The 23,302-nt window shown below is 35.7% G+C and overlaps 1 protein-coding gene across 1 annotated transcript; it reads left to right on the top strand.

The window, feature by feature from the left end:
- The first annotated feature begins 1,450 nt into the window (after positions 1–1,450).
- LOC128239080 (multiple epidermal growth factor-like domains protein 10) lies at positions 1,451–22,517 on the top strand. Its single transcript, XM_052955532.1, has 18 exons — positions 1,451–1,602; positions 2,911–3,033; positions 5,465–5,596; positions 7,170–7,298; positions 8,648–8,782; positions 9,930–10,064; positions 10,589–10,717; positions 11,870–11,995; positions 12,262–12,390; positions 13,630–13,764; positions 14,007–14,141; positions 14,892–15,017; positions 17,025–17,150; positions 17,579–17,716; positions 17,945–17,959; positions 18,156–18,262; positions 20,782–21,048; positions 21,237–22,517. The coding sequence occupies exons 1-18, from the start codon at positions 1,551–1,553 to the stop codon at positions 21,858–21,860; spliced, it is 2,763 nt and encodes a 920-aa protein (XP_052811492.1). The 5' UTR covers positions 1,451–1,550; the 3' UTR covers positions 21,861–22,517.
- Positions 22,518–23,302: the final 785 nt, after the last annotated feature.

Raw genomic sequence — 23,302 nt, forward strand, 5'->3', positions numbered from 1 at the left:
GGTAGTAGTGGTGGTGGTGGTGGTGGTGGTGGTGGTGGTGGTGGTGGTGGTAGTAGTAGTAGTAGTAGTAGTAGTAGTAGTAGTAGTAGTAGTAGTAGTAGTAGTAGTAGTAGTAGTAGTAGTAGTAGTAGTAGTAGTAGTAGAAGTAGTAGGAGTAGGAGTAGGAGTAGGAGTAGGAGTAGTAGTAGTAGTAGTAGTAGATTTGTAAAAGTGAACGTCCGTATAGTTGTATTATTACATAGATGTTATGCTATTCTTTAATGCGATCAAACGTTATTAAAGAAGTTTTAAAGCATTCCAACCCTATCCTTATATTGATTATTTTGTATACAATTGCATATGTTTGTTTCTTGAAGATCAAATATGTTTAAACCAAAAGCATTTTACAGCCGAAGCACCCGCTTTCACAATATCTTAATTATACTAACTTTTTCGCCAGCACGTGACAATAGTTTTTCAACACCCCTCGCGGCCGAATCAACGTCTAAGCGTACGTGGGAACGGACCAACTGGTTTGCGGGTCAGACTTCCGTTAAACATGAAAGCAAATTACTCCTTAATTAACGAGATGGACGGTCGATTTCTGTGCGGTTTGAATACGATAATATGTAATAACACAGTACATTAACCCGTCTTTTAAAAACATTGAAGATGTTTTAGACATGCACGTGTCCCTGAAGTCAAAGAGGTTATTATCCGAGCGTGGCAAATCAGATCTGATCGGTCTAAAGAGAAAACGCTGAGATGTTCCGAATGTAAGACGCGTGCCATTTGAATTTCTTTAGAAAAGTGGTGAGCTGTATATCATTTAAGGTATTTGAAAACATGTTTTTTCCTTCAAAATGATACAAATTATGATTCATTTTAGCATCTGGCAAAGTACTGAATTTATTTCATTAAAGTTGGTTTCAAATTTTGTTTAAAACAATCATTTTGCAATTATTTGAAACTGGTTACGGAAAAGCTAAACTGTTATTAAAGTCGCAGAACTGCACAAATTAAAATTGTTTTTCTTAATAAAAGATCAGCATTATTATTCTTAAACATTAAGATGTCATTGTCTAAGCAATCGAAAATGATTGCAGGCAGTAACTTACGCAATAAATGATCCAAAACAGTTCATTCTTCGGTCGCTTCATTTAGGAGTAATTAAAATCTCACAGGGTATTAAATGCCAACCATTGATGACAATAATAAGTTCGTTCCTTTACACGATTTAGTGAATAAAGAGCCAATCTAGCAGAATGATAATACTGAAGTTTGATATTCAGATATCAGATATCGGGTCGTTTGTAGCCTTTCGTAGGCAGATCGATTTCTTTAAGAGCTGTAATTATGTAGTTTTGAATTGAAAGCAAGCCCTTTGTTAAGTCTGAATGACCTCTTTGAGATCATTATTATTTAAAAATGCACCGTTGAAATCACAGATACCAAGACGGCTAGCAACTCGTTGTTAACGCATTGTGAAGAGTTTGGATTTACATGTTTACAATGCCGAATGTTTAATATATTTATTATTAATCTTTTATGCATAAATCTATTTATTTAGCATGGGACTTGTACTTTGCTTCATTTCGGCCACGCTTTTACACGTTATTCAAGGTAAGAGTTGTGATTTTAAAGTAAAACTATATAAGAACAAGTTTTAATAGTGTGGTACTAGGGCGATACTGTTTCAGTTTTGGTTTCAAGGGTTTCGACGGTTTCACCGCAAATCTTTTCTGTCGCAAACATTAAGGTTATGCGGAATTGAGATTCAAACACAGTTTAATAAAAGTCACGACCACATTTAAATGCTTGGCAAAAACGCGTTCCTTTCTCATCCGACGTCAGTCAGTTATATCACATTGTTAGCGCCGTTTTATTGTTATACGTTTTCTAATAACGCTGACGTTTTGATGGCGTTAATTGCACCTGAGCTAGAGTATTTCCATGGAGTTCAAAATTGTATAGGCAATACTTATGCAAAATTTTTAACGCATTTTGATTGGATAATAGCTACATGATGCGCTTGATGATTTCTTATGCGACGTCTTTAACTTTTTAGTGTTTGCCCTACATTTTCAGCCAATCAGGAGCGCTAGATTTTTAAAATGTTCAGTTTTTTATTTGCGAAGAATCGTTACTTATTGCTGAAGAGAACTCTACATGAATAAGTATATTGCTATAACTGCGCATGCGCATTTAGTCACGTCTGTTTGCATAATTATACAAATGCGCGAGTTCAGTATCAACGCTGAATTAAATGACGTCGCAATATCTTGTAATGATTGACAGGTCTTGTTGACAGGCGCACGGATGAATTTTAAAGCTGATGCAATTTGGGAGGGGCTATCACTAAGTCAGTTAGAATTTATTAAATAATTGCTTCGTGAATAAGAAAACCACGGTCGCTTCGCTGCGCTCCCCTTCCTTAATTCACTTATTCACGAAGAAATTACTTAAAAAAAACCCCTCTAACCTGTACTTTCTAGATTTAATCATTAAGAATTTCAACTTTCGCGCGTGTTCAAAAGTCCGCCTACTGCCACTGCCAATCATCCTATACACACTCCCTGCGTCAAATTTTGCGTTAAAAATGTATCAGCCAATGAGGTTGTATTCTAAGTCAGTTAGATGACATGACGTGATTTTTATTAATTAAGAAGGATTCGTTCGCTACGATCACGCCGCCCATTCTTAATAATTAAGAATTAACTTCGTGTCATCTAACTATTACATAGTGCACAACACTTTTCACAGCGCGTGTGATGGATATATACTACTATTTCTTCGCAAATGCTTGGTCTAAATAAACAATTAAACTACGATGTGACATCAGCTCATTTTTTTGATTGTCAGTTTAGTTTAGCGCTAGTTTCTTGTATAAAATGAATGCATAAATTTTAACACTTCCTGTTTAATTGACAGGCCAATCGTTAGGACCGTGTAGCACGAGTGTGCCGTGCAGTGATCCTGCTGCGTCCTGTAACTTGCTGGGACTATGTGAATGTTCAAAGGGGTACACTGCCTTCGAGGGCGCATGCCATGCCGGTGAGTTTGTGGAGCTTTTACATGTATTAATGGTTAGTCGAGATATAATTAAAATAATTGTCCAGCTTAAAGACCTGTTTGTATGGAAAACAAACACGCAAGTGAAGTAACATGAGCCATTTTCACTAGGCATCATCATCATCATCATCATCATCATCATCATCATCATCATCATCATCATCAGCAGCAGCAGCAGCAGCAGCAGCAGCAGCAGCAGCAGCAGCAGCAGCAGCAGCAGCAGCAGCAGCAGCAGCAGCTGCAGCATTATCATCATCAGCAGCAGCAGCAGCAGCATAATCATCATCAGCATCATCATCATCATCAGCATCATCATATCATCATCATCAGCAGCATCATCATAATCATCATCATCGTCATCATCATTCTTAGCTGCAGCAGCAGCACCACCACCACCACCACCACCGCCACCACCACAAACAACAACAATTCCATCATCATCATCATCTGAATCATTATGCTATGTCGGCGACAATCGATAGTGGTTGTCCACAAACGATGTCGCTATTTTTACTTCCGGTAACTACGTATATTTGTTTTGTGGTAAAACAAACGAGTAAATCTTTTTTTATTTCAGGTAAATTTTCGTTGAGTTCATTTTAACGAGGGAGGCCACTCTCTTATGCACCAGTCAATTGTAACCACGCCCCATCCCCAGGTCCGTGGGTATACCGGGGATAGCCGGGGAAATGGGCCGTGTTTTTACCTGCCAGGTGGCCCCGCAGTGCCGGGCGAATGCGGTGGTTTTGTCTTCGTAAAATTATAGCGGGGATTGGGCGTAACGTAGGGTCCCTGGGTTGCGGGGGGCCGTGGTTACAATTGACTGGTGCATTACACATATGTGTTGAACGTAAACACTTTTGCTTTAAAACTTACAAAAACTCCTTAAATTACAAATTGTTTTAAATTTCTTAAACCTTGTTCAATAACCTGTCTCTATGGTGTAGTGGGTCCGTTCTTACCTGCAAATACCGGGAATCCTGGCTCGATGTATTCAGTTTTTAGAATATCTGCGCATGCGCGCAGGTAGTCTTAAGACCGCAAACTCCAAAGAACTACTTCTATTTATGTCGTTTTAACCCAATTTTTTTGTCTCAATGCGCTCTATGTTTAGTAGCAGAATGACGTCGAAACCATCAAAATAGGTTATCCGAGTATGAGTTCTTGCTTGTTCGGCTATTTCCGCGCTGTATTTCTGTATTCCGGCATTTTATTTTTAGCAGAATATAACTATTTATAGATCGTTATATTTATTAGATTAGTGTGGGTCACAATAATAGATGCTCTGGTAGGAAGGTAACATACTGATATTCACTCTGAGTTCAGCCCAAGATGTTTTAGAAATTATTACCGACCGCAAGTGTACCATCGCCTGCAGGGTTTGTTATAACCTGGTGTGACCATGAAGCACGCTTATTTGTAAGGGCGTATTTTTGATATAACGTTTATGAATTAAGAAATAAAAATGATTGTCTAAAATTTAGTTCGTCACAAGATAAGTAAACATTAGTTCAATTAAAGATTAACAGTGCCACCCTTATTATATAACCGCCAACATGTAATGACATTTCTTCTGTTAGCAGGGAGTTTTGATGTTCTTATCAAAATTACTCTTTTTATACATGTTATAGTACACTTACAACGATTAGGATAAACAATCGACGCATTTTAATTGTTTTAATTGTAATTTTAGTGTGCCATAGATATACAATATTTGGGATGAACATGGGTTCTAGAAATGTACAGAATGAATCAGTAAGAAGCGACATCGTAAACAAGCAATAGCTCTTCATTCGTTCCACAAGGTCGTTTCAAATATCATCGTTCTAACATATTGAAAACAATGTTTATATTCAATGAATCGAGGATGTTTTATACCTCAAACAATGAACCAGTAGGGAGGCCTGGACGCAAAGTTTTATGAATTTAAGATATTCTTATGAAATGTTAAATATAACAGGTTTTTGAATGTTAAGATGGTTCACATATATTTAATATGCTTTCCATGGATAAAATGCTAAGATAATTTACTTGATGTGCACCATTTTGCATTTGATGTGCAAGTGTTGTGTTTTTTTATGTTTTTTCGTTAAGTTATTAAAGACAGTAAAAGGTTATGGAAATTTGCTTACTGTTGCAAAAAGCATGACTCTATCATCACACGTACTGATTCCAGGTTTAACCATTCAAATATTCATGATGATACTATGTATAAAGAATGTATTCCTTACTGAGATTATGAACTTTCGATTATTGTCCGATAGTAAATCGATATGCTTGGTCCGATTCGATTCGATTATCGATAGCAAATACAGCCAGATTTTCAAACACTAATAATAACAACAAAAATGGATTGTCGTTTAAATGACAAGATAATGTCAAGTAATAAACCATTTTTAACAATTCTGTTCAGATGGAGATCTTCACGGCACGTGTTCAACCAAGATCAGTTGTGTGGAGGCCAACACGGAGTGTGACACCAAGACCACCAAGAAATGTATATGTAGCTCCGGGTACACCGCATATCAGGGTTCATGTTACACAGGTAGGAAAAGAACTTTGGGCCGATTATAGAACAGAACAGAACAGAAAAGTTTATTCGACGTATTTAAGTTTATATCGTCGTAATACATATAGTTATATATGAACATGTCACGTATCTTAACTTAAATATATAATATAATGGAATATATTGGAGGAAAAAATAGTTCATTTGAATTTGAATTGATTGTTATGTTAACATATGCAGTGAGGGAAATTAAAAAGTAGTTATTAAAACTATGTTGTATTATTTATAAGTGAGTAGCGTGTAACAAATGCTCCTTTCATATACTTGCAAACATTTTTAATCAGAACAGAAAATACTTTATTAGATTTATAAACTAAATAATTATTTTATTAAAATGAAAGTCAAGGTCTAAAGCAATAACATTTTATTCTTACTTTATGTTAGTAACATTTCATATGTTTATTTTGAAGGAATAATTCCTACCGCATTCAAACACTCATTAATTAATAATGTAATAGTTAGATGACGTGAAGTGATATCTTAATTATTAAGAATGGGCGGAGTGAGCGTAACGAGTCCTTCTTTATCATTAAGAATTCACTTCATGTCATCTAACTGACTTAGAACCCAACCTTATTGGCTGATACATTGTCAACGCAAAATCTGACACAGGGAGTGTGTATCGAATGATTGGCAGTAGGCGGACTTTTTAACACGCGCGAAAGTTGAAAATCTTAAATAAATGATTAAGTCTACTATTTAATGACTGTCTATCTGTAATGTTATTGGCTGAAACTGTTGATTGTATTCTAAATCGTATTTTATAAGACTTAAATCAAAAATAACTTTTATTTTACTACACCATTTTAAATAAAAGAATGGGCAGTCTATGCCGCTTAAAGAGCCCCGCCTTTGTTGTATTACCGAAGTTTGAAAAGGTGATTTATTTCACAAAAAAAACTTCGACAAACCTGTTTCCATAATAATGTTTTGACAGTGGTCCGTCAGACGGCCGTATTGTGAAAATATTTGTCGAAGTGTTTTAAGAAACTAAACTGTCAATAAAACTCTGGTCAAAGACCGAAGGCGGGGCCCCGTAAGCGGCGTAGACTGCACTATGTTTCACTTAAATTGGTGAAGAATAAAGTATTCATTCGAAGCAAAATATTGCCTTCCGACGTATCATTTATGACGCAATTGATCATGTGGTATACACATACATACTGGAATGTGGTAGCTACGAGAGGGTTTGTTGAATTGTATAATTTACCCTTTTGCATGGTTATTGTGCAGTAATAAACGCATGGCTTGGTACACGTTCAGTCTATTGTTGTGTTACGAGTTACGTCAAACCAGTTTCGGATTTCGTAAAACAAACAATAAAACTGCTTTTAATTTTAATTAAAACTGTGACAACAAATACACGGTATGTGAAACCGATGTATATATGTGATACCAAAATTAGTTTATTACCAACAAAAAAGCCCTTACCCATGTTGGAGTTACCGCCTCAGAAAGGTCAGCGAAGAAGAAGTTCACCTTTTTTTTGTTTTAATTTCAACCTCACGCTTAAATCCACATATACCAGTTGCTCTTACGCATGTTCCAGACGGATCGCTGCATGGAGGCTGCTCCTCTTCAGTGTCATGTACAGACGCCAATACTGAGTGTGTAGCGGCTTCCGGAAGTTGCGAATGTACCACCGGATATAAGGAAGACACCGGCGCATGCGTGCAAGGTAAGTATAAATTGTAACACATGATATTCTATAAGCTATAAGTCAGACTATGATGACGCGTGCGTGCTTGAGACAAATTACAATTGAAAAACTGTTAGCATTTACTAAAATGATCATTTGACATAATAGGGATGCATCGTGCGATTTTGGGCTCTCGGATTTAATTGTTACGAATGGAGAAAATAATGAATATCAAAGGCCAAAAGTAATCAATTTTCAAAGTTTTTTTTCCTTCCAAACTTCCTTCTATTAAAGGATTGTCATTGGCGTATCATTTTCTCAACGACTTATGACCATTACTCGCGTTTCCATAGCAGAAACAGATATTGTTCCGACTTGTTTTGACTGCATTCAAAGCGTCTGTTTAAACGGACCGATTGTTTTAAAATACGAAAAAATATTTTTCCAACATTTTTAGTTATGTTCCAATAAAATTCTGTGTAAAGTGAACAAGTAAATTTAAAAGCTAGTTGAAATACGTGAAAAACGCGTGTCATTTCAATAATGTTCTTCGGTAATGACGTCATATTTGTGACGTCAAATGAAGTATTCAGAATGCACAATGCATAGTTTTTCTTGTAAACACGTATCTTACGCAATTTTAGAGATATCATTATGTCATTTTTAGTATTACCTGAAGTGTCAAGTAAATGAAATACCCTATATAACAATACAAGCATATGCATGTTCGAAGGCCCAAAATCGAGCGACACGACTCATATTATAATGACGTTTATTTCCCTGTATGGACAGTTGTCAAAATTAATTCAAACTGTTATATATCAGATTTTCTGATTAACAACTCGCTAGGAAAGGGATTAATGGCAAAAGTCTACATTTTTTGCTAAATTTAAAAAAATGGTTACATCCTTCTATATAATGTGGCCCTGTAGCAACAAACAGATGCAGAGGAGGGCGCCCCCTCCCCTTTAAAATCGTTCAAGGCGCATGCCAGAAGGTACGCCCCTCATTTACGCTCCCTCTAAACGTAGTACCCTGAAACGCCACTGGTAACACCTGTTTCATGTGATGAACTGTAATATGGTAGTATCTATGTTTTTTAATGAAAGCACTAATGTACATTAAATCCCTTAATCCAGGATCATTGTTCAACGGTCATTGGGCCCAATGTAATATGTCGGCGGAACTCTACTCGTAATGTATATTATGATATATAACTAATCGGGCCTCCACTTCAAATCAATTATATTAGGTATCGTGTGAGACAACTTCCCCGTGCAATGTTCCCGGGGCCCAATGTTACATGGCGGTGGAAATTGTGCATGTAGAAATGACCTTACATCGTTCATCTCATAATGTATATTATGATTTAGAACTAACCATTCCAGCACAACTATACATGGGATCGTGTAACACAACTTCCCAGTGCAGTGATCCCGGGGCCCAATGTGACATGGCTGCGGAGCAGTGTGTATGCAAGGATGGTTATACAGCCTTCTCCTCCTCTGATATTTGTTGGCAAGGTACTCTACAACCGGATCGTGCTAGGCTTGTTTTGAAAAATAAACACCGGAAGTGATATGTAAGACGACTTTAAAGTACACAACCAGACAGAGGTACAAAGCATAGCGTCTAAGGATCCATGCCATTTAAGTGAATTATTTGCTGACAATATATGTTCATCAGGAATAACTTTTAATTCTAATGACTAGATATAGTTAATATAATGTTAAAAACTGTATACCTAGAATCGAAGTTTTTAATTCCGAAATATGTTGCCTTAAAAAACGGAAATTCCCGAAAGGTTGATATTTTGTACCTTGGTATATTTCTTAAGATCTCTAAAATTTGCTTGTGCGAATCGATTTCCTGCTTAAGTATTGGTAATATTTAAGGTATTTCCTGTAAATGTCTCAATTAATGAAAGAAAAAGTCGTTTTGTCTGTCCAAGTTAATGGCGAAAAGTTCTCTTATGGTAACAATATTACTTGAATCGTCTGATATGTCGTATGAATTTACCTTAACTCCCTTGTATTGAGAAACTTAAATAGGATACATAGTAATATGCATTGATATAATTGCGTTACATGTCCTACGTATGTGTAGGGTAAATAATTCACATATCCATGATACTCCAGGATTTTGTCGCCCTCGAGAGAAGAGTCATAAAAACATTTATTTAGTTAAAACTTATTTATTTTACAACTATTAGGAAACAAGTAATTACAACATTATATTAATCGTTGGCACTATGTTACGACAGAGTGTGGTCTTGTGTTGTGGGGAAAACCGGAGTACCCGGAAGAAACCCCCTTGTCCGACTTGTTGAATCAAACCCGAATTCACATGCGCCCAGGCCGGGAATCGAACCCGGGTCACATAGAAGCGAATGCGCTAACCACTGCGCTAGCCGGACAACCATGTCTATGTATTTTAGTATAATGTCCTGTGACGATGTGTCTCCCATCAATAGTCTGTTGGCATAAATACATTTAAAATTTATCGCTTTAGTTTCCATTATTTAATTACAGCAAAATCATAATCAGGGCATGTTTTCATCCTTTTCATCCTCCTTACTCACATCATTATTCTTAAACCTGACAAATGTACATGAATTGTCTGAAACAAGCAATTGTTTTCATGGACTAATTTTATTTTCTAAAATGTAAGATGGAACACTGAATGGCACGTGCTCCGACGTCACAGGTCCCATGTGCAACGTGACACACACCACGTGTCATTCCACGCTCCAACGATGCACGTGTGACACGGACTATAATTCTTACGATGGAGAATGTTACGCTGGTAAGACAAATGGAGAAATAACAAACAATGCAATGGTTAATATTTTAATGATTAAGAATGGACGGGGTGAGTGTAGAGATCGAGCCCTTCTTAATCATTCAAATGTTACTTCAGCTCATCTTACTGTCTTAGAATACTATTTCATTGGTTGACACATTGTCAACTCAAAATCTGACGTAGGGAGTGTTTATCAAATGAGTGGCAGAAGGCGGACCGTTTAACAACAGCGATAGTTGAAATTCTTAATGATTAAACCTAGTACTAAATAATTGCCTATCTGCATTTTTATTGGCTGAGAATGAAGGTTGTATTCTAAGGCAACTTTGATGATAAACGAGCTATAGAAGCAAATAGCAGAAGACGTTCCAAAAAACGGTATTAAATATTATTTGTTGCCACAACTGTTTACGTAGTCAACACTTATCTTTTCAGACCTTTGAATTCTAAATTAAATATTGCTCAGCTTTTTATATTCACCTATAATCAATTAAAGCACATATCAACATTTCTTAATTTGTCTTCAGATGGAGAATTACATGGAAGATGTTCTACTACAGTTTCTTGTATCGACGCCAATACTACTTGTGACAATGTTTCCAGTCAATGCGAATGCGAGGCAGGGTTTGATGAACGTAATGGCTTTTGCTTGCAGGGTAATTACGTGCTAACAGTAATCTAATCTTTTCAACATACAGTGTGTGTATTCCACGTGATAAATTACGTCATATATGCTACGTCGATAGGCAACATTTTGCTTAAAATGAACAGTTAAATCAAAGATGACTTTTCTTTTACAACACCATTTTAAATGAAACATACGGCAGTCTATGCCGCTTATAGATCCCCGCATTTGTTTTATTACCGACATTTGATAACGTCATTAGTTTCATCAAACACTTCGACGAATCTGTTTACATAATCATGTTTTGACAGTGCTCCGTCAGACGGCCGTATAGTGAAAAGGTTGTCGAAGAGTTTAAAGAAAAACTCCGGTAAAAGGCCGAAGGCAGGGCTCCGGGGAGCGACGTAGACTGCGCTTTGTTTCATTGAAAATGGTTATCTTTGTTTAAAGGATTTTTTTTCAAGTCAAAATATTGCCTTCCGACGTAGCATTTATAACGCTATTTATTACGTGGTATACACACACTGACATAATTACATAAAAAGGGTATAAAAAATCAACGTCTTTCTCTATTATTAATTAGGAAAGAACATACGTGTCAAATGAAATGTAGCATCAAGGCTCACAGACCTTAAAGTCGTGTTAAAATTTGATAGAAGTAAATTAATCTGACGATCACGTATTAATATGTATATTCTGAACGATGAAGACGTTCAAAATTGCTTTTAATTGCCAAACAGTATACTAAAGTATAGTAAAGTATGCGTTGTGATAACATTGAAGTTCCTTTTAAAACTTACAATTGTCAGCAGCCACATTTTAATAACACGCATTATTACCGAGGTATAATTGACTGACACAAACTTCGTTACAATGATTTTTAGAAGAAATATTGACCAACAATATAGGAAAGGTCGTCAAACGATGACCTCCAATGCCTCGACAACCTAAGATAAATTGGTTAAAACTTGTTATCCGTGGGGTGAACTATATGGCTTTGATGATGAGTAGGTAATAAAATGAAAGTATTAAGCAAATTATCGGGATCAAATTTATTTCATGATAAAAAAGGCAATAATTAAAAATGTTATTGTGTGATTGTTTCGGGCGGCTTACGTATCATGCCACGAGTGTTCGGTTAATCTAAAGTAAGTCACTCTTTTTACGAATACCATTTATTTAGTGGGCGTCCTTGGCGGAGCGTGCTCTCTGACGTCAGCATGTACAACAACCAACACTGAGTGTGGTTCATCTAGGCTATGTGTCTGCAGAAGTGGGTACTCCCAGAGCTCGGACAACTGTAAACAAGGTATTGTAAACAAAACGTTCAATATTTGTTTTACCCATGCATATAGATATGGCGTACATTTTTATTGTGTCTGTGTTTGTGATTATTATGATACTTTTATAACAATTGTTCCATATCGTTTATATAAATATCGATTTTTAATAAAAACTATTTTTAAGTTAAAAACACTTCTTTGCAATATGATTTGAGTATTCACTACATCCAGTTTTCTTGCACCAAAGTTTATCAAATACGCTTAATCAGTTCGAACACTTGAACATTTCTAGATGGCACACTCCATGGGGCCTGTTCTGGTTTCGTGGCATGTGCTGACTCCAACACCGAGTGTTCCTTAGTTTCTGGTACATGCCAGTGTGCCACTGGCTTCCTTGAGGAAAATGGAAAATGTGTTGAAAGTAAGATTATCTGCTAAGCATTCTATAAGCTGGATGACACGTGACCTTCAATAGGTGTTGGGTAAGAACGGCTTTCATGGCCTATATAGTTTGTTTTGACTCTAACACCATCCACAACATTCCAGTTTGCCAGAGGCTGGATTGTTGAAGTTGTATTATTCCTCATCTTATCAGAGTCTTCAGGTAGGTATTGGCTAGAAATGGCCAGTCACAATAAGACGATGCATATAAAACAGGACGCCCTAGTATACAGCCTCTTTCAAAAACTGCAATCGATTTCCAAAATTAAATTATACCTGAATGATCACAGAAACAGTGTATACGTAGCCAAATGTCCACCATCACTAAACAGTTAATATCTAGAGTAGATTTTAAAATGTTTGAAGTCGTATGAGAGAGACACCACTTCCTAGTCCTTACAGCGTTAACAAAGGAAGTATAGAGCTACTTCCGGAAGTTGTTAGTGACTTACATATGATCATAACTTCCCATTATCACCGCTTCGGTGTTAAGTGGTAATGAGTTAATAATGGTTACCCTGTGAGTGAGACTATGCTATTATATTGTATGCATATTTGTAGAGAGACCCTCTTGAAAGAGTTAATGTCTTCGGTGATTGGTATTGAAACAACTCTGTCGTTAATGTCTTCATTGTAAACTGTCAAAGGGGACACTCGAATAGCGCACTAACCTGAGAAGTTGACATATTCACCATAGACTCCCTGTAGGAAATAAAATGCGATTCATATTGTAAAACACGGAAGAGTTTGTGACGTCAGTGTTTATTTAAATATCATGCTCTGATTGGATTACAGCGACCTCATTTAACCTATAGAATACGACGTAACAGTTGGCTTGTTTATGCAAACGTTTGTTGTCGACAACGTTTTTAAACCAAATAAATACACAGATTCGCACTTTTTTATTAATTTTAATTGCGATGAATAGTTATCTAAAATTTAAATATAAGGATTGATCGCATGCGCGACTGTGGTTTTCACAAGCATGCCAGAATGCCGATATACAGTATGAACAGTATGAACACACGGACAAATGCGATAATTCCTTAAAAACAGTCATAATTATCCCAATTCAACTGATACATGCCAAGTTTTTCCGCTTTTTAACTTGTTAGGAAATATTGAATTGTACTTAATTTTGTAATTAATGAAACTCTGTAATGCTCAATTTCTTCAGCCATGTTTGACATTTAATATCATTGAAAGCTTCCCATTCCAGCACAACTATACTTGGGATCCTGTAACACAACTTCTCCGTGCAGTGATCCTGGGGCCAAATGTGACATGGCGGCGGAGCAGTGTGTATGCAAAGACGGCCATACAGCCTTCTCCTCCTCTGATATTTGTTGGCAAGGTACTTTGTAATAAAATCACGGCCATTTTTAAAAGTAGTCACTGGAAGTAATATGTATGACGACATATTGAAATAGATGACCGGACACAGGTACATAGCATACCGTCTAATGGTCAATGTATGTTTTATGCAGTTCGAAGTTGATTATTTGTTCAACCTACCAACTCACCTTTTCTGCTTTTAAAATAACACATTTACATATATAAGCAGTTGTTTACATGCAATTATTTTATTTTGTATAGATGGAACACTGAATGGCACGTGTTTTGACGCCACAGGCCCTACGTGCACCGTGACACACACCACGTGTCATTCCACCCTTCAACGATGCACTTGTGACAATGATTATACACCCTATGATGGGAAATGCCGTGCTGGTAAGACAAAAGTATAAACCAATATAATGCTTATCTAAATAATTTATACGTTTAGAAATTGATTTATATAAATTTTCTTATTTAGGGCTACTCGAATAATATAAAAGAAGGTTATATAGCAGAAGTTGTCCAAAAAGCACGATGAATTTATATTGAATTTAACAATGTCACTTACATTAGGCAAGTTTTCGCCTGCAACTGCTATGTTGCGCTCTTGTAAACGTAGAAAGACTTCCATGCAAGTAATCACCAATTCCTTTTTTAAGTTGGTTGTTTGGGTCAAAGTTCTGTACCTCATGTCAATCGATAATGTACTCATTGTCCTTTAAATGACGTTGGTAACATTTCCTTTTTATTTGTCCATTTTTCAAATTTTCTAGAATAAAATATTTACCACGTACTTTCTATTCAAGACCATACCTAATGAAGTTTCGAGAGAATTTAAATGTTAACAACCCAGATATTTTAGAAGAATCGCAAATATGGTAAAACTCCTGGTTAAACACTATAAACGAAATTGTCAAAGAAACTATTTACAAGTTTGTAATTGCATCTGTTGAGAAGAAAATTCTATGAAAGTATTAAGCAAATAATTGCAAATACAATGTGATTTTGTTTGACTAAACTTATGAGGCTATTCCGTTATTGTTTCGGGTGGGACACTCTTCATGAAATAATAATGCACAGCGTGTGGTTTAACCGCGGTAAACACACAATTAGTCACTCAGATCAATGGTATCACTCATTCAGTGGGCGTTCTTGACGGGGCGTGCTCACTGTCATTGGAATGTACAACAACCAACACTGAGTGTGGTTCATCTGGGCTATGTGTCTGCAGAAGTGGATACTCCCCGAACTCTGGCAACTGTATACAAGGTATTGCAAACGAAACGTTCAATGCGTGTTTAATGTTATGGCATGCTTAGAGATGAGTATAAATTATAATTATTAATAATATAACATACATTTTTATTGTCGGTTGTTACATATTTACATTTATAGCTTTATAAACTGTAGAGCATTTCTTACATATTTTTATACAAAGAATAACTCTCAAAGTTAAAAACGCACTTATTGATGGGTATGTGTGATGTTCAATACAATGAAATGTACAAAGAATATTCTCTGAAGTTAAAATACTTCTCTAGATGGCCTGCTCTGTTTTGGTTATTTGTTCTGGCTCCCACACTTGTGTTCCTTAGCATCCGGTACATGCAAGTGTGCAAGTGGCTTCCTCGAGGAAAGTGTAAATTGTATTGAAGGTAATTGAAAGTGTTAACACCTAGTTGACACGCATTATTTCATGCTGTGATTGTCCACCCTTTGATGTATGCAACTGATTCAGGCACAGGTGTTCATCAGCCGTCAGTACATGTCGGCGTGTCAGTTGCATCCTGGAGGAAACTTCTGATCCTTCCATCGAGTGTTCTTTCATTTCCATTATATGGACAATTGAAAATGTATGCAAGAATGGGTCAGCCACTAAAAATCTAAAATGCCTGCTAGCACGAGTCAGAGGCTTTAATAACTGAGCATGTCCCGGTACTTAAGTTTGTACTACAAGCAACGTTGACTGCTTCTCACCTTCTAGTACAATGCACTTTTCAATGGGTCAGAAGCTCGAACAGAAATGTGTGCGTATTGGCGTATTTTCAAAGGATTCATAATCAACTTGACATGCTGTATTAAACTGTTCATTTTTCGGCCCCTTTTGTCTGTTCTGACTTCAACAACGGTATATGTAAGTTTGATTGTTGCTTGCACGAGTAAAAATGTGTGCCAACGTAGATTGAGACATTTAGTGTTTAATAAATTCAGTGACTTTTACATAAATTGTCAAACATCTTATTATCCATTAAATCTAAACACATAATTTAATGTATTTAATTATTACAGAATTCTTTCTATAAATACAAACCTTTTATTGTTTGCTGTTTAACATGAAAGCTATTAATTTGTCTTGAATTGAACAATTCCTCGGTCAACAGCTCAGACATCATTGGAATTTCCAAATTTAATTTCAAGACAGCATATCATCAACGACTTTTAACACTTCTTTCAAATATGATTTTGATCCGGTAATTAAACAACTATATCATTTTTTGTTTAGATAATATTTTAAGCAAGTAATATTTGTTTTTATAGTTATTTAAGGTACAGTCAAAACTGTTATGCCACTGTGCAGGGAATGACCAAGGGTATTACATGCATCCCCTCCACCTCTTGGACAACCATTTTGACTGTGACCTAAATAACCATGACTTACTGTATATTGTTTTTTTCCTGAATATGAGCTTTTGATGTTGATATTTTTTTACCAAAATTCCAGCAAATCTAACCAGCACTTATTGGGAAACAAGTGTTGACAGTAAAACAACAACAACAACAACAAAAGTAATACATCTCAAATATGGTGTCAGCTTTCATTAATTACGATTCTCCCCAAAGGTTGATATCTTTCTACCAATAAGAGAGATCCTTTTCGACATCACGGGCCATTTAGGATACATGTAACGTTTTAGACGATATAAACATTGTGTGTAAGTTGACGTCATACATATTGACAATCTCTGAGTTTTATCATCTCTCTTGGGGCTTCATGGTGTTGTTGCCATTACTCTTGACCGATGCTGGTTTTGGGTCACTTTTGTGATCGTTATTTGTTTGATGGAATTTATGATCAACCTTGATTATGACTGAATCTTGGTCACTTTCTTGAAATCATATCAATGTTATGCTAGAATCTTGGTTAATTGCCGTATTTTTTAAGCATTAACAACAAAGACCACGGCATGTATTTGTTGCTAGGCCTTCACATGTACTTTGTAGTTTATATTTATTTAGATCGACATAAACAAATCACAAAAAATATATTTGCTTCAGTTGGAGCAATAGGGTCTTCCTGCACAGTTGCATCAAACTGTTTGACCAACAACAGTGAGTGTGGAATTGCGGGTTTATGTGTCTGTTTGAGTGGCTACTCATTGGCCTTAGGAGAGTGTAAAAAAGGTATTATAATCTATTATCCCTAATGTTTTTATTGGTTGATATTAGTTATTGACAAATCAATAATCATTTTGGCTAACTTTGACCAAACCAAAGAGTTAAACCAATGTCATACAATTCGCTGCTAGCGTTTGTGCCCTTGTGAAATATTTTTTTCCAGTAAAAATAAATGAGCTAACATCTTTTATTATAATAATTTGAATAAAAATGTAATATCATGTCTTATGTGTTTCTCAACAATCATCGTTACAGTTTGTGTTGCTGGGATTGTCCCCGTAGTTTTCCAACTCCAACTAGTTTTCATTGTATTACTATTAAAACAGGATTGTCCAAATAAAAATTTGCTTCACTATGCTGATGATGTATTTACAGATTGAATAGCAAAGCGTAGGACATTTGTACTTCCATGTGTATGTTTTCTATTAAAATAGATATACCACAGTCTGGGGGTTCCCTTGGAAATCCTTGTGTAAATAGTGCATGTATAGATGCCAATGCCGTCTGTGGTTCTGAAGAAATTTGCATCTGCGCAGACGGATACAAAGAAAGCGGAGGTGTCTGTGAGAAAGGTTTGGTTTTGGTTTTGCTTGATTGTTTTGAGTTTTGCTTAAATGTTTATTAAAACTAGATTTTATATCAACTTAATGAAATGAGACAGTTGTGAATGAATCAAGGAAATGTAATATATGTTTAAAAACAATATGAATTATTTACGATTTAAATTGAAGAAAAACAGTAAGTATTATGTCAACATGATGTTTGCTTGAATGCTTTAAAAATCTTTCTTACTTTTACAGATGGAATTCCAACATGTAAGTTTTGAAATTTGATAGTCTCATTTAATAGATCATCTAACATTGCAAAATATATGTTCAGACATTTATTTTATGCCTCTGGTTTCTATCACCATGTTTAACAAAATCAGTCTAAATTAAGATTTTATTTGTAATAAACTTATGGCAGTATCTCCAAAGTGTGTTATTTGATGAGTTACGAACTTCCTTCCAGACGTGATCGTTGGAATCGTTCTCGGAGCAGTAGCTATTGCTGCCGTTATTGGCCTGGGTCTACTTATCTACTGCCTATATTCCAAGTCACAACAAGCTATATACAAAGTAATCTATATAAATATTGTATATTAAAAGTAAAACTTACAAATTCTTATACATTTTTCTTATAAATACGTATCCGTATTTACTGAGTCAATTTATTTTCTGAAGCTGAATTTGAAATTAATAAGGGCATTTTAAACTTCAAGTAAGATTATTTATCATCAAGCAAAGCTCTGTTGAAATGTAAATGGTCTGGGATGTCTAAAATGAGAATGATATAACATTTTTTTTCACGTGCAAAAACATAGACCAAATGTTTTATCATATCCATGAAAAGTATTTATTTTTGATTTAATCATATTTTATTGCTTCATAATTGTACACTTTTTGACAATGCATGCAAAAGAATACAGATAAATAATAAATCTAAGTAACATGAAAAGCATGACATATTTTACTTTGTCAAAAGCAAAAGGGTTGGGCCACAAGTTTTTACAACATTAGAAAACGGCCCTCCCCTAAATTCGAATAAGTTATCAAGATGGTTACGAAATCTAAATATGCAATTATAAATTACCTTGCAACAAAATACAATATACAGGGGAAAAGTGAGAAAAGTAATGAAAAAGGGGAAAAAATCAATTCGTCAGAAGTAAGAGCAGAAGAATAAAAACAAAACAAAAAACAAAAAAAAAAAAACATTTGAACGAATTGAATGATGTTTATGCCTTTTACCTTGTACCGCCTTTTGACCTGGCTATATTCTAGTATAAGGCAGCATTACTTCAAGAGATTTGTTCGAAACGCTTCGTTGCTTTAATAAACGACTGGACTTGTTGGAAAAGTATGCTGTTGCCATTCTCCTTTAAATTGTTGATACCAAAAAGTAATTTATCCGCACTTAATTGGTGGAATGTGTGCGTATATTTAAAATAGTTATCGTCTTTCATTAACATATTTTGGACATTATAAAAGTAATGATCGGCGTCTTCTAGTGTATTGCCGCAAGAACATGATGGAGTTTCACGCAAATGATTATAAAATAAATCCGCATTCAAATTACTGCACTTATTTCTGATTCGATTTCATGTTAGACCTGATGAAATCGATCTCCTGAGAGAAAATATGATGGTACTTCGGCCGCTTTGAACTTATTTCTCAATTTATACTTAAACGAGGACAGTGTTTCTAAATTACGAGTTTCTAAGTCTAATTCATTCCATAGTTTAACTGACGATGGTATTACAGAGTTCGAATAAATTTCTAGTCGACGTGCTACAGCTGCGTATTTCATTTGGTTACGTAAATTGTAGTTACTTGTATTGCTTACAAGATCAGGAAAGTGAATATTTAAATAATCGGGCAATTCGCCTTTGTGTTAAACAGTAAAATATATTTTTGCATCTTTCGTCTCTCTGATAGTGTAACCCAGCCAATTTCTTCTAGGAGTCTATTTATTGAAACAGATCTTGTAAGCCCAGTGACTATTCGTGCTGCGTCGTACTGAATTCTTTTTAAAAGTTCTTTTTCATTTAATGAACAGTTATCCCAAACAATTGATGCTTATTCCGTTATTGGTCTCAAGTATGAACAGTATATTTGGTTAAGTGTTTTACGTTTCAATTTAAACTTTAACATTCTCATTGAACCAAGGACCTTTGCTGCTGAAGTTGTAATGTTAGAGATATGACTATGCCAAGTTCCATCGTCACTCAGTGTAACGCCAAGGTGTTTGTGGGTTTGAACGTAACTTAGTTGTGTGTCTTGAAAGAAGCGTGAAGGACGAATGCTATTATTTTTCATGAGTGACAGAAACATTACTTCCGTCTTGGCTGGGTTAAACTGAACTAGCCATTGTTTAGCCCAATCAGATATTATATTGAGATCATGATTAATTGTTGTTTGTATATAAGCATTATCATTCGAAGTAACAGCCAGAGAACTATCATCGGCAAAAAGTCTAGTAACACTATGAAGAGTGTCAGCAATGTCGTTGACGTAGATTAAGAAAAATAATGGACCCAGTACCGAGCAACTGGTCATCAGCTACGGTCGCAGAAAGCTTGGTTTCCGTAAAACGAAGTATGTCAAAGTCAAGGAAATTATTTTTTATGTAATCGAATTTGTTTCTAATGCTGCGGATATTTTGATGAAAGACAGATAATGTTGACTGATAAATATCAGGTCCAGGATTCAATTCTATATCCCCTGATAAAATTATTAAACATTTCATGATAAGTGAATAACTCACATTACTTAAAATATTCGAGAAAACAGTTTCCTCCCTTGCATCATAGATTGTGCGCGCGTGACACACGATTAAAACGACTGTGAAGGCGAAGTTTGTATTAACAACACTTCTGTGTACATGGTGATATAGATTTGCAAGTATGACAAACAGCTGTATAAATACACGAAAAACACGTCGATTAAAAAGAAGAAAGCGCGACCTATACACATAAGTCTTTAGAAATCGCTGCCTACGTATGTTAAACAGCCCTATGGATGATATGTAAGTTACAAGATCATTTGTATTTGTATTTATTTTTATTTTTGCAGTACATGTTATTTTGTATTTTTAGGAAGAAGCAAAAGCACCACTTCCTGATGAATATATGCTAGACAAGACTGATGCTGTTCCGTCCAGGAAACCTAAACTGTCGGCCCTTAATGCCACACCAAGGGAGCCGTTGGATATAACAGCCATAAGGAGGGATGCCCCAGCCCCACTTCCCGCCATTCGGCCCCTAAACGGAGGTGCAACTGTTCCACATGTGAACCATGCTCCGATTGTTGCGCAGCGTCCCCGCGATGTGTACCGTGGAAGGAGATTGCTTGAAAATGAAGAGGTAAAACACCTGCTGAAGTATATAACATATCAGTATAATTATGTATATCAATGATACGCTGAATTCTCAGAAATGATATGTGTAAAATAGGATCTTGCATTAACGACTCTGTTATTTAAAGCCACCGAGTATTTAGTTTACTTTCATAAATATATAAAACGCACTTAACCTAACGGTTGATCTTTTAGATGGAAGCAGGTCTTTACAAACAAAAACAGAGAGGAGATTTTAACGAGTACCAGCCTTATAAACCCTGGGAAAAAACTCCGGAAAAGTATAACATTGCACCAAATTCAAGCAGGAAAGCAAAAGGGCATGGAAGAAAGAATGTACATAAAGAAGGAGGAGAAACTGTTGAAGAAATGGAAGAAAAATACCAAAGAAGGTTGCGAAAACTCCAGCGAGCAAAGATGCGACTACTCACAGCTCTAACTCTGAAATCTAAGCAAACAAACGAAAAGAAAAACAAAAAATACGAATCAGATGATTTCGAAGTATCTGATGCAGGAACGCCCGACGACTCGGATGAAATAACTGAGGAACAAGAGTTGGAGAGGTTTAAAGAAAAGCACTGGCAAAAGAGGAGGAGAATGCTTGGGAAGGCAAGAGTGGGGATAATGGACACTGACAGGGATGGAGCGCCTCCTTACTATGTAAGTGGTGGGGGTCTTAATCAATATTTCTATGCCCCTGGGCGTCAGCAGTCAAGAGACATTACACCACACTATGTCCCAGATTATGAGCATCTCAGAGGATTGACACCAAATGTTTATGCTCCATACGGTCAAATGCACATGGGAAACCAAAACTAATCGATCAACACCAACACCAACACCACCCGAGACGTTATACACGTCGCTAGAATAGCATCCGACCGTACAATACAATTTATCATTTGCATTTCTGGCGTATGTTTTATGCAGAGTGTATATTAAAATCGATGAAACTGAGTTTAGCTCATATCCAGGAAATAACATACATGTACATGTATGACGTCATACAGTAACTTGCAATGCTAATTTTAAGTAAGCGCTTTCGTTGAATATAGACACAATGAGGTAGCTGTATTTGTTCTCAACTGTTTATTTGAGAAATAATGTATGCATCTGAAGCTTTATAGTTGTTGTTTTTAACATTAAACCTATTGAAAATCTTTCAAAAGAAGCATGCGTGCTTTTTTTTCTTTGCAATTGCATATGGAAAAGGATATTGATGAGCATTCAATATATAGTAATAAGGATAAATTTTACATGTAATAGAAAACTGTATTCAATAAAGTACCTGGTTTTAACTACTCAATGTTATATGCACTTAATGTTTTCAATATAGAATTGATTTCACCATTTATATATGTTTTCTTTTCACATTTAATCCTTTTGCATTACTGTGATACTCATAAATTGCTAACCCCATTATCATATCTCGTTAAACTTTGTTTTACATTTTTACTAATAAAATGATAAACAGATTGTTCCGCATCCCTTGTAATACATCAACCTAGTTCATTTCTTTGGTACTGTTCATATTTCAATCATGTTTTGTGCCTTCAGTATTAACATATTACCAATACTTTAGTTCGTTTTGGTGTACGTGGTTGCATATTCGAGGAATATTTATATATCCACTTGAACAAATGGTTATGCTATTTGACATCTGGCATACCCTGAGTTGGTCAGATATGCTTTTAGGCAATCTCAAAGGGGGAACCGCTTCTCAAAATAACGTACATCCTACTTACGTGTGATGAATAAGGATACGCAGTAATTAATGGTTGTACAGTCGTGAACACAATATGCAGCAAATAAGGGCGAATGGTTTGCACACACAGGCTGATAAGGTCAGACTGATTGCTATTAACAGTATTGAACACAATGTGAATATGCAAATAACGTTGAACGTTATTTACAAACAAGCTGAAAAGATCAGACGGATTTTCTTTCACCCTTTCATAATGTGCTCCTTGTTTGCAAACAAAAGAGTATCATCAAACCCGGATATCTATTACCAAACAGTAAACGTGGATACGATGCCTGTCTTCGCTGTTTTCCCCTCCTTTATCCTAAAAAGAAAACATGGAATCTGATTTTTACAGTGCATTTTAGGGAAATATTTGAATTTAAAGCTGAAAAAGGTTTTAATAATTGAGACTGCGGTCACCGCAGTCTGAAAGTCAAGGATCGGCGACGACCTTTGACAGATACCGATTAGTTAAATAATGTAAACCTTTGATATTTTTTATCACAAATTGACATAG

This window comes from Mya arenaria, chromosome 6 (assembly GCF_026914265.1).
Source record: "Mya arenaria isolate MELC-2E11 chromosome 6, ASM2691426v1".
Classification (NCBI taxonomy): Eukaryota; Metazoa; Mollusca; class Bivalvia; order Myida; family Myidae; genus Mya; species Mya arenaria.